Source organism: Colobus angolensis, unplaced genomic scaffold (assembly GCF_000951035.1).
Source record: "Colobus angolensis palliatus isolate OR3802 unplaced genomic scaffold, Cang.pa_1.0 Scaffold61, whole genome shotgun sequence".
In the NCBI taxonomy this organism is placed as follows: domain Eukaryota; kingdom Metazoa; phylum Chordata; class Mammalia; order Primates; family Cercopithecidae; genus Colobus; species Colobus angolensis.
The window spans coordinates 5,389,986-5,402,667 of NW_012119710.1; the positions used below are offsets into that span (position 1 = coordinate 5,389,986).

Here is a 12,682-nt window from a genome sequence, read left to right on the forward strand (position 1 = left end):
CCTGCCTCAGCCTCCTGAGTAGCTGGGACTACAGGCACCTGCCACCACACCCAGCTAATTTTTTTTTTTGTATTTTTAGTAGAGACGGGGTTTCACCATATTGGCCAGGCTGGTCTTGAACTCCTGACCTTGTGATCTGCCTGCCTCGGCCTCCCAGAGTGTTAGGATTACAGGCGTGAGTCACCGTGCTCGGCCTGTCATGCTTATTTCTATAGGTTTTGCTCATTTGAACGGACTGGCTTCTCCTTGGTTGCCTCCACTGCTTGGGGCTTACCTTTGTGGAGGGGAATTTTGGGTGGAGTTGTCCACATCATTTTTTAAAATTGCTATTACTATGATGATTATTTTTTATTAACTAAACTCCAGACTTTATTCAGATTTCATGTTTTTCCACTAAAGCCTTCTTTTGTTCCAGGAGCTGATCCAGGACACCATATGGCATTTAGTACCATGTTATTTTTTAATTATACAAAATGCATGAATACATTTTCCTTTAGAAAACTGAGAACATTACAGAGCTAATGGTTTCCTTTGACTACCACCCCTAACCTGAGCCCCTTTGGCCCTCCACGAAGATAATGCTAAGTGTAACCCTCCGCACTCCTCCCTCTTCTTCTCCCCCTCCTTCTCCCCTTCCCCACTCCCACTCCCTTTCCCCTCCCCTCTCCCTCTCCCTCCTCTTTTCTTCCTCTTCCCCCACCTCCATCTCTCACAGCTGGTTTCTGACTTTGGATCAGTACTTTTGGTTAAATTTGTGAATGTTAACTTGGTCTGTGATGAGGTCTTCTAGCACCTCTCCCCTCACTCTTTTTCTCCTGCTGTTTTCCAAATTGTGAATACTGCAGATTTATTGTTCTTATCATGAATATACATTTGAAAAAATGAGTGTCAAAGGGCAGCTGTCATAAAGGAGATGGAAATGCCTGCGGTGCGGATGTAGGTCACATGGGTACGGTCATTCCCTGGTATGGGCATAACGAGTACAGCTGAGTCAGGGACAGGACTCGCCCCAGCCGTTTTGGGCTTCTGGCGCTTCAAGGTATATGCTTTGGAATGAGGTAGGGAACCAGTCTGTGTAATAATGAGCTCTATTGTCTTTCAGATGTTGAAATGGATGGTTTTTTGGGGGAGTCCTTTCTCAGCTCTCTCCAATTCTAAATACTTGCATGGTGCTTGCTAGTGACCTGTCACTTGATTCGCTTCTCTAGGGGACATAGTGAATTATGAGGCCATTCTTGCCCAGAAGGCACTGATTATCATGGTGTATTTGAGTAAATTATTTTTGGTTTTATGGTCAGTGACATTCCCAGGGGGCTTGGGGGGTGCGGCTCATGAAGCTCTAAGGAGGTGCAGGTGTAAGAATGTGAGTTCATTATTGACAGGCAGCTGTGTCAGGAAGGGAAGGATCTGAACGCGGGACTGGAGGATAAGGGACTTCTGTTGCATCTAAAATCAGTGTCGGGGAAATGACTTCACTTCTGTGACTCGCTGCTGCCTTATCTTTAAAGGGGGATAATAAACTCTCCTTCTTGGGCATATTGTGAGAGTTTGATGAGCAAGCACTTTACCAGCTGCTGTGCAAATGTAAAGTTTCATTTTTAGTCATTACAACTCCTGGTTACTACTCAGGCTCTGCTTGATTTCCCCTGCCTTTTTGATGTTGTTAGGCAACCTTTCTGTCTGGATCTAACTCATTTTCTGGGCTTTTAGATCCAGACAAGTGAGAGTCACCCTCTGAGACAGTTCCATTTCACCTCCTGGCCAGACCACGGTGTTCCCGACACCACTGACCTGCTCATCAACTTCCGGTACCTCGTTCGTGACTACATGAAGCAGAGTCCTCCCGAATCACCGATTCTGGTGCATTGCAGGTATGCAGATGGCACGTCATGTGCGACAGATTTCAAATGTTATTATATATTTATCAGCACTTTACATAAGCAAAGCCTAAGAGGGAATGTAATAGGCATTTACGAATTCAGGAAAGGGTTTGGATGAGGAACCATGGACTTATTCCCTAAACCCTGAGCTTCTAAAACGGGTTGGCAAACTGTAACCCGTGGATCAAATCTGGTCAGCTGCTGTTTTTGTAAATAACATTTTCTAGGAACACAGCATGCCCATTTATTTATATATTGTTTATGGTTGCTTTTCTGCTACAATGGCAGAAAGAGACCATATGGTTTGCAAAGCTTAAGATGTTTACTCTCTGGCCCTTTACTGAAAAAGTTTGCCAACGCCTAACAAGAAGTTAGTTTTGAAGCTAAAGGAATTAATTTAGGACAGAAGACAGGCAGGGCTCTGTTGCCTGGTGGGGAATAAATCGATGAAACATGCCATCCTAGGTTATGGTGGCAACTTGAATGGGACTGAGATTGAAGAAGCTTGAGCAAGGGGTTGTATATGTGGCATTTGACTCAAATGTGAGTTTGGGACTTAGGCCCCAGTCCCAAGCTAGTGCTGTCTGACTTGCTGAGGCTTCAACTGAACAAATGTGTACTGATCCTGTGTATTGCCCTCAAAGTGTGACAGTGAAGGAAAGCAAGATGTATGTACAAATGAGGAACTCTAAGAGGCTTGCAGTTGAGGGAACCCACTGTAATAGGCTTATTTCTCTTTTCTCTCAGTGCTGGGGTCGGAAGGACGGGCACTTTCATTGCCATTGATCGTCTCATCTACCAGATAGAGAATGAGAACACTGTGGATGTGTATGGGATTGTGTATGACCTTCGAATGCATAGGCCTTTAATGGTGCAGACAGAGGTGAGGCCAAGATTTGTATTTGACATTCCACCCTTCCCCTCTTTTTTTTTTTTGAGACGGAGTCTCGCTGTGTCACCCAGGCTGGAGTGCAGTGGCGTGATCTTGGCTCACTGCAACCTCTGCCTCCTGGGTTCAAGCGATTCTCCTGCCTCCGCTTCCCAAGTAGCTGGGATTACAAGCACGCACACCAGGCCCAGCTAATTTTTGTATTTTTAGTAGAGACAGGGTTTCTCCATGTTGGCCAGGCTGGTCTCGAACTCCTGACCTCAAGTGATCTACTTGCCTTAGCCTCCCGAAGTGCTGGAATTACAGGCGTGAGCCACTGCGCCTGGCCCTTCCCCTCCATTTTTAAAAGGTTGCATTGTGTCATGCACTTGTGTTAAAATATGTTACCCTTCCAGATCTTTCCGGCTCTTGGCTGTGAACTAACACTGGATTTCTTTGTAGACTCTAAGCTGAGTTGGAATTAAGTTACCCACTACAAGTGACATAGTAGTGCTGATGTCAGTAATGGAACTACAACCTGAGATAGTGTCAGGATTCTTTACCTTGCTGCCTCTGACTCATTAAATAATCCTTAGGACATCTTTGAACTTCCGGGTTTTAAACTCATAAAACTGGTATTTTCCACTCTTTGTTTCTAAGAAGGTCTGACCATCTTTTTTGTTTGTTTGTTTGTTTTTTTCTTTTGAGATGGAGTCTCCCTCTGTCGCCCAGGCTGGAGGGCAGTGGCGCGATCTCGGCTCACTGCAAGCTCTGCCTCCCAGGTTTACGCCATTCTCCTGCCTCAGCCTCCCAAGAAGCTGGGACTGCAGGTGCCCGCCACCACACCCGGCTAATTTTTTGTATTTTTAGTAGAGATGGGGTTTCACCGTGTTAGCCAGGATGGTCTTGATCTCCTGACCTCGTGATCTGCCCGCCTCGGCCTCCCAAAGTGCTGGGATTACAGGCGTGAGCCACCGCGCCCGGCTAAGTCTGATCATCTTTAAAATAAGTTAATGAAACAAACTCATCAAACAATAATGATGTGACATATCATAATGCCGCTTAAATGTTAAAACAGCAATTTATCCTCACTCAGACTTGTACATTTTAAAGAATATCAATTATCATAGTTACAGAAGGGTGACTGACCAGTGGAGAAAAGGAATGCTTAATATCTACGGTATAATTTCTGTACTACTCTTGGATTTGGTTTTACCCAAAATGTTACTGAGAAGCAGTGTTTTTGAGGCATGTTTTCAACAGAGAACATATTGCAAAGTTGCTTTCCTCAAAGGGGTGAATGTTCCTTGACCAGGATGAGAGCAGAATATTAATTTTGCATCAGGCTATCATCCTGTACCGATTTAGAACTCTATGAATATATGCTGTGTTTTTGCGTCTGGCAGGGAATGTTCTAGATGCCTGGGTACATTGTGTGCTCTGGGGTGAGCTTGGTGGTTGTTGTGGAAAGAGTGAAATTCACCTCCTGTGTTGGTCAAAAGAGAGATTTTCTTTTTTCTGCTATGATTATATAAAGTAGTATTTCTCAATCTTTTATCCTTTTTTGAGAAACACAGAACTCTTATCCCTGCTACTAGAGTCTAATCTTTTTTATATTTTCAAAACAATACTTATTCATATGAAAGCATTTGACAATATATTTCTCTCTCTCTCTTTATTTATTTTTTTTTTTTGAGACGGATTCTTGCTCTGTCACCAGGCTGGAGTGCAGTGGTGTGATCTTGGTTCACTGCAACCTCTGCCTCCTGGGGTTCAGGCGATTCTCCTGCCTCAGCCTCCCAAGTAGCTAGGACTACAGGTGTGTGCCACCACACCCGGCTAATTTTTTTTGTATTTTAGTAGAGACGGACGGGGTTTCACCATGTTGGTCAGGCTGGTCTTGACCTCCTGACCTCGTGATCTTCCTTCCTTGGCCTCCCAAAGTGCTGGGATTATAGGCGTGAGCCACCGTGCCTGGCCTCAATATATTTTTCTCTTACTCTTTCTTTCCGAGTCCTGCTTCCTGGAGGTAGCCAATGTTTACAGTTTGGTGTCCATCTTTATAAGGCTCTTTATGTACATCTGTAAACACACACACACACACACACACACAGAGTACTTTGAAAAAATTGGATCCGGTTTTTTTTTGTTTTGTTTTCTGAGATGGAGTCTTGCTCTGTTGCCCAGGCTGGAGTGCAGTGGCGCCATCTCAGCTCACTGTAACCTCCACCTCCTGCGTTCCAGCGATTCTCCTGCCTCAGCCTCCTGAGTAGCTGGGATTACAGGCATGTACCACCATGCCTAGCAAATTTTTGTATTTTTAGTAGAGACAGGATTTCACCATGTTGCCCATGGTGAAATCATGATCGACTCCTAACCTGAGCCGATCTACCTGCCTCGGCCTCCCAAAGTGCTGGGATTACAGGCATGAGCCACCACGCCCGGCCAGATCCTGTTTTATATATGTTGCTTCTCTGTGGTTTTTTTTCTCCTCTTACAGTATCATGGATATTTTTCTGTGTCAGCTTTATACCCCCATTTCCTCTTTTTTTTCATCACTCCCCGCAGATTCTGATATACTTGCCTGAAGGGTAGTCCTCGTCCAGCTCCACCTGATCATCTCCTTTTAACCTCGCTCCTCGGTTGGGCATGACAGTTGATTCTTACCCTGCATAGCCTCACTAGCCAAGGCAATCTTGTTGGACATTTGATTGTTCGAATGTGTGTGTGCCTTCTTTCCTCTACATTTCCTCCTTCCTTTGCCCTTCCCCGAGACTGTGGCATTTCTCCTTGGGGCGGGGAGGTGCGGAGCGTGCTCTTCTCGTTGAGGATCCTTGATGAAGGTCATCTTGCTTCTGTGATTTCAGATTTCACTGCGGTGCTGTTACGTCTTGAAACACGTTCACCTGAACTGTTTGCTGTTGGGTGGATGGGGTTTGGGAGTGGGGCTGGGGAATTACCTGTTTGAAAATAATTTTGGGCGCTCATTTCTGGGACCCGTGTTCATTTTCTGTCTGTCTCTTTCCTTTTTCTATCAGGACCAGTATGTTTTCCTCAATCAGTGTGTTTTGGATATTGTCAGATCCCAGAAAGACTCCAAAGTAGATCTCATCTACCAGAACACAACTGCAATGACAATCTATGAAAACCTTGCGCCTGTGACCACGTTTGGAAAGACCAATGGTTACATCGCCTAATTCCAAAGGAAAAACCTTTCTGGAGTGAACCAGACCGTCGCACCCACAGCGAAGGCACATGCCCCGATGTCGACATGTTTTTATATGTCTAATATCTTAATTCTTTGTTCTGTTTTGTGAGAACTAATTTTGAGGGCATGAAGCTGCACGTGACAGATGACAAATTGGGGCTGTCGGGGGCTGTGGATGGGTGGGGAGCAAATCACCTGCATTCCTGATGACCAATGGGATGAGGTCACTTTTCTTTTCTTTTTTTCCCCCCCTTGAGGATTGTGGAAAACCAGGAAAAGGGAGCTATGATTTTTTTTTCCAAAACAATTTCTTTTTTAAAAAAGACTATTTTATATGGTTCACATGCTAAAGCCAGGATTGTGTTGGGTTGAATATATTTTAAGTATCAGAGGTCTATTTTTACCTACTGTATCTTGGAATCTAGCTGATGGAAAATACCTAATTGTGGATGATGGTTGCGCAGGGAGGGGTACGTGGCGCCTCTTCCGAATGGGTTTTCTATTTGAACACGTGCCTTTTCTGAATTATGCTTCCACAGGCAAAACTCAGTAGAGATCTATATTTTTGTACTGAATCTCATAATTGGAATATACGGAATATTTAAACAGTAGTTTAGCATCAGAGGTTTGCCTCCTCCGTAACATTTCTGTTCTCATTTGATCAGGGGAGGCCTCTTTGCCCTGACCCCACGTCCCCTGCCCCCTGTACATTTGTGCTCCATTTTTTCTTCCCTTTTCCCTCCCAGTTTTCTCCAAAGACTCTTCTGTTGGCAACATTTTCAGCCCATTGGTTGGGTGAGAATGGTGACTCAAATATCACCTTGAGAATTTCTGTGGGTGGGAATGGGAGAAGCAGAGGAATCCTACGGTGACAGAAATCCTTTTCCTGTCCCTGTGTTATCCTTTTTCTCATGTCTGTATTTGGTATGAAGGATTATTTAAAGGTGCAATATGTGACTTTAGTGATTCATGGTGTTCTAGGTTTTTAGTAACGTTTTACTCAGGTTGGCATTTTAAGTGTCTGTGTCCGTGTGTATGTGTGTGTGTATGTTCAGAAGCGTGGCAATCTGTGAACACTTCAGCGTGAATTCAGCATCAGATTAATCCCTCCTTCCCCAAAGTCCACTGGCTTTCGTCTGTCTCTGCCGTGACACATATCGGAATCTACTGTATATATATATATATATATACTAAGCTCTCAAAAACAGTCATTCCTATGAATTGAGGTGTACAAAGTTTGAATTTGTATCAAAGATGTAATTATTATTTTTAAAACCTCTTTTCACTATACTGCTGCTGTAATTACTTTGATTTTTAAAATGTAGATTTTTTTTTTTTTTTTTTTTGCTTCAGGTGTGTGTCCACCAAGAATTTCAGAATTTATGTGGATTTATTTTATTGGTACATAATCTGTAAACTTCTTAAGGCATTAACATGAAAAGATTTTTTTCTTCTTTTTTATTTTATATTGTGGCTCAGGTTATATTTTGAAGAAGTTTTGAGTTTAACCTCCAATAGGCAATGAAGTTGACAAGGTTTTATGAAGGAAGAACCAAGTCCCTGGAGTCCTGTGGCTGTTTCCACAGTAATGCGTCCTGTTGAGAACGCGAGCGGGCTCTTCAGCCTCCTGGTCCCTCTGACGCTGCCACGCCCCTCACCTCACTGGCACTTTGATAACTGACTGGACGTGTTAATGGGTCTTTTAGGGTTCTAAAGGGTGAACCACACTTTTTAATGCCCTGGCTGTAGTTCAGAGGGTTAGTGCTGTATGCCTTTTATTTCCCTTTCCCTTTGAGGTACTGAAAGGATGAAAAGGTGGTGTCATGTTTTGGAGAGAATCTTCTCAAGTGGAAATTGCACTTTTTGTTGAATCCTTTGCATTTTTTTGGTAATAAGCAGTTCATTGAGTATCAGGTCCTCAAAGGAATGAGTTAGCCAGGCTAGGGCGGGCCCTCTTGACCTAGCTTCAGAGGGGGCCTTGGCTCAGTAGGTGTGAATCAGGGAAGCCACGCTGCCCTTGGGGTGTTGCATGAAGCTGGGTGTGGGCGGATTCCTCCCACAGCTTCACACCGGCCTGCCTCCCACTCATGCAGATCTCGGAGCAGTCGGTACTTCATAGGTCCCTGTTCAGGCAGCAGTTCTGTGGGTTGTGGTCCTCTCCCCTCCAATGTGTCTGAAACCATTGTGATGGCTGGCAAATCCCAGGTAGCTCCTGAGCTCTGCTCTGCCCACATCACTGCCACAGGGAAGTCAGAGGAAGGGACTTGTTGCTAAAAAATCCTTTAAAAGATTAAATCCTTTAAAAGATTAAAGCAACATAATTGCAAACATATTGTATAAAAATGCAAAACACAGTAACCCTCTTTCCTTCCGCCTGGTGTGGGCTTGGGAAATGGGCGAGCGGCCCCAGCAATCACGGGAGGAACTCTTGCGGCGGAGCGGTCTGGGATTCCAAATGGGCAGGTCACACGAAGGTCATGATGCTTCTCTGCATCCTGAAAAGGGCTGGGGACAGGGCCAGTGGGGGTGGTCAGGGTATTTATAGCACAGTGCTTGAAAAGGGAAGATTAATGTGTAAATATAAAGGACACGCAGGCTGGGGGTTGGTCAGAGGCAAGAGGAGGGTGCCTCTGAGCTGCTTCAACCCCTCCCAGGAACAATGAGCTCCGATTGGAAGAGTCCAATGGAATCGAGGGGATGGTGTGAGCGCCCCTGCTCAGTCTTTGACAATTGCATACAGAAAAGCAGCTGGTGTGGGTTTCGGTGTCAATGGAAGGGCCAAAGATGGGTGGCCAGCTCGTTTGGGGGATTCGGGCCATTGATAGCATCTCCCGGGAACCACGACTTTTTGCCTCCGAAGTCGAATCTAGTGATGATCTCGGCAGCAGCAGGAAATGACATTTGGTGTCTGCCCACCGCGGCCATACTGTGACCTCCACCCAGAGTTCCGCCTCATTGACTCCACTGGATTTGTGCTTTCTTGAGTCAGAGGCTCCCTGGGGTTCGGGATGGAGGGGCGGGGTCAGCTTTGCAGCCGATCCGTTTGTTTTTCATCTGGGATGAAAAAGCCTGGTTCTCTTTTGAAATGCTTGATTGTACTTACTGAGCTAAACAAGCCTCGGTGACTGTTGATTTGCCTGGAAAGTCTTAAGTTCTGGGTTTGCAGACTACTGTGTAGCAGCTGTGTGTGTTTAACATACTGTAGCTTTTTCTCCCTTGGGGGCACATATGAATTAGGATGTGTTGATGTGGACTCTAAACTGTAATTTTCTTGTAACTATTTTGGAATGATGCATATTTCTAATGTTTGTTATACTTGTACAGAGTATTGCTGTTGGTTGCTTTTTTTTTTTTTAAGGAAAAAATGGCCTGAAAACATTTTTTTAAAGACTTACAAATACCAAATATAAAAAAAGTCAATGCATTATGCCTTTGCTTCTTTCTTTCTTCTTCTTCTTCTTCTTCTTTTTTTTTTTCCTTCTTACAATGTACCAAGCAGTTTACTGGCCTGAATTTTACTTGGGCATCCTTAACAAAAACATTTCTCTTTGGGATTTCCAGATTGTTTTAGTTTTCTAGGGCTGTTGTAACAAGTACCACCAACTGGTAGTTTAAACAACAGAGATTTTCTTCCTACAATTTTGGTGGCTGAGATCCAGGTGTGGGTAGGGTTGGTTTCCTGTGAGGCCTGTTTTTTTTTTTGGAGACAGTCTCTCACTCTGTTGCCCAGAGTGAGTGCAGAGGCATGATCTTGGCTCACTGCAACCTCCGCCTCCCAGGTTCAAGCGATTCTCCTGCCCCACTCTCCAGGGGCCTCTCTTCTTGGCTTACAGATGGCTGTCTTCTCCCTGCGCCTTCACATGGTCTTCCCTCTGCGTGTCTGTGTCCTAATCTCCTTTTTTTTTTTTTTTTTTTTGAGACGGAGTCTTGTTCTATTGCCGAGGCTGGAGGGCAGTGGCACGATCTCAGCTCACTGCAACCTCTGCCTGCTGGGCTCAAGCGATTCTCCTGCCTCAGCCTCCCGAGTAGCTGGGACTACAGGTGCCCATCACCACGCCCAGCTAATTTTTTTGTATTTTTAATAGAGATGGGGTTTCACCATGTTGGTCAGGCTGGTGTCGAACTCCTGACCTCGTGATCCGCCTGCCTTGTCCTCCCAAAGTGCTGGGATTACAGGCGTGAGCCACCGCTCCCGGCCAATCTCCTTATAAGGACACGAATCATACTGGATCAGGGCCCACCCTATTTACCTAATTTTACCTTAATTACCTCTTCAAAGACGCTCTCTTCAAATGTAGTCAAATTCTGTTGTACTGGGGGTTGGGACTTGACCATATGAGTTTTGGAGGGGACCTAGTTCAGCCTGTAACACATATTCAGGGCAATTTAGTGAAGGGGAGGCTTGGAAAAAGTGGTTGTGCATCTTAAGATTATGTGTGTTCCCAGAAGGTTGGAGGTATGAGTCTGCAGGTGGATGGATACCCAGTTGGTGGGGGATACGCAGGTCCCCTGGGATTTTTAGAGGGCTTTCATTGGTGGATGCAAGGAATCCTAGAATTGCTGGGATACTGTGGCAATTTGGGTAGTTCTAATTTCATCCCTGTCTCTCTCATATGCGGATACAAACTCTAAAACAGACTGAGAGTGCCAGGTGCGGTGGCTCATGCCTGTAATCCCAGGACTTTGGGAGGCGGAGCTGGGTGGATCACTTGAGGTCAGGAGTTTGAGACCAGCCTGGCCAACATGGTGAAACCCCGTTTCTACTAAAAATACAAAAATTAGTCGGGCGTGGTGGCATGCGCCTATAATCCCAGCTACTTGGCAGGCTGAGGCAGGAGAATTGCTTGGACCCGGGAGGTGGAGGTTGCAGTGAACTGAGATCACACCATTGCAATCTGGGCAGCAGAGCGAGATTCTGTCTTGGAAAAAAAAAAAAAAAAAAGACTAAGATGATTTTGTTGTGAGATCTCTTTTGTGAGACATACTCATTCATTCATTCAATTGTGATATACTGAGTTCCTATCCTTTACCAGGCACTGTACCTCAGTGGCTGAGGGTTCAGTGGTGAACGAGACAGACAAAAATCTCTGCCTTCATGGAGTTTACATGCTGATAAAGGGAGACAGACAAGCAGTACATGTAAGTCAAATCTTGAGCATGTTAGAGGATGAAAACATGAAGAAAAATGGCATTTCCTGTCATGATGCACCAACTCGTCAGTCTCACGTAGGCAGTGCAGTTATACCCTGTCAAGATGAAGGATCTTCTGCAACACGCCCTCCATACAACCCCTACTTTGGGGCAAGATGAGAGCGAGACAGTTGGGACAGCAGCAATGCACACCTCATAGGCCTGCCAGAGACAGAGTGGAATGGAGCTGAAGTCCCGCCCTTGAGGAGACCCTTAAGGGAGTGGCTGGGGCCTGGGAGATGCAGATGCCAAATGAATGCCAGGAACTACTAGAGGAGGTTGAAAGGAAGAGGTAACAGGGGCCCAGAGAATTATGAGTGGGTGACTTTTAGTGTTGAGATAAAGGGGGGCAGGTACAGGGCAGGAGACTACAGGCTTTGCTTGGAGAATGGCCAGGCTTCAGGTGCTTGGAATCTGAGGAGCATGTGGGTGGGGGTGAGTGAGGTGAGTTGAGGCTGATAACTGTGGAAGGTGAATGTGCTCTAGGACTGTCCGTGTGGTTGGCTGAAACTGTCTCACCTTTTAAACACTACGTGTATGTGTATGTGTGCACACACAGGTGTACATATTGTCAACATTAAATAACAGACTGGCTGCAGTGGCTCACACCTGTAATCTCAGCACTTTGGAGGCTGAGGCAGGCAGATCACCTAAGGTCAGGAGTTCCAGACCAGCCTGGCTGACATGGCAAAACCCTGTCTCGACTAAAAATACAAAAATTAGCCAGGCATGGTGGGGGGCGCCTGTAATCCCAGCTACTCAGCAGGCTGAGGCAGGAGAATTGCTTGAACCCGGGAGGTAGAGGTTGCAGTGAGCCGAGATCATGCCACTACACTCCAGCCTGGATGACAGAGGGAAAAAAGTAGTAATAAAAAAAGTCTATTTCTTAACACAAGCAATTATAAACATAACCTGGAGGTATCTACCATGTGAAATAAAACAACAAATTTTACCTATATCTGTGTTCTAGAGGCCTTCACTAAAGAGTATGGTATAGTTAGCTCTCCTGGGCTTTCTGCCCAGGGACAGCGCTTGGGCTGGGGATAAAGTATCCATCATCTTCCTGTTTTGATTGAGACCAAAGTTGTCCCAGAACTTTTCTACCCACACTGTTGGTTTAGAGGAGGCAGGCAGACACTGTATTGTTGACCCGTTATCCACATACTTAAAAAAAATAACCAAACTAGGCTACCCTGCAAAATAGCACAACATTCTCTGCCCCTAGCACTTAGTTGGATAAAAACTGCCTTACCCAGGTATAGCCTAGGTACTGAGATACCATGGGAAAGAAAAACCAGGTGATCACCTGTGGTCTTATAAAGTGTAAAGCTTAAGTGAGAAAAACAATTAATAGAACTATAAGCAGAGAACAATCCCATTAAGAAATAAGCATGTAGAAGAAAAGAAACACAGCTCTAGAATAATATAATAGTGGGATTAGGAGTGGATTTTTAAAATTTTCTCCTGTTTATAGTTTCTAATTTCTCCCAATGAATATGGAGTACTTATTTAAGAGTAACTAGTTTAAAACTTAGC

General features: G+C 45.0%; 1 protein-coding gene across 1 annotated transcript in view; it reads left to right on the top strand.

The window, feature by feature from the left end:
• Positions 1 to 6,900, top strand: part of PTPRJ (protein tyrosine phosphatase, receptor type, J) — a 72,941-nt gene extending 66,041 nt beyond the window's left edge. Inside the window, exons 26-28 of the mRNA XM_011963562.1 lie at positions 1,711 to 1,871; positions 2,628 to 2,763; positions 5,787 to 6,900. Coding sequence (XP_011818952.1) covers positions 1,711 to 1,871; positions 2,628 to 2,763; positions 5,787 to 5,945 — 456 coding nt within the window. The 3' untranslated portion in view covers positions 5,946 to 6,900. The remainder of the gene's footprint in view (positions 1 to 1,710; positions 1,872 to 2,627; positions 2,764 to 5,786) is intronic.
• The last annotated feature ends 5,782 nt before the right edge of the window (positions 6,901 to 12,682 follow it).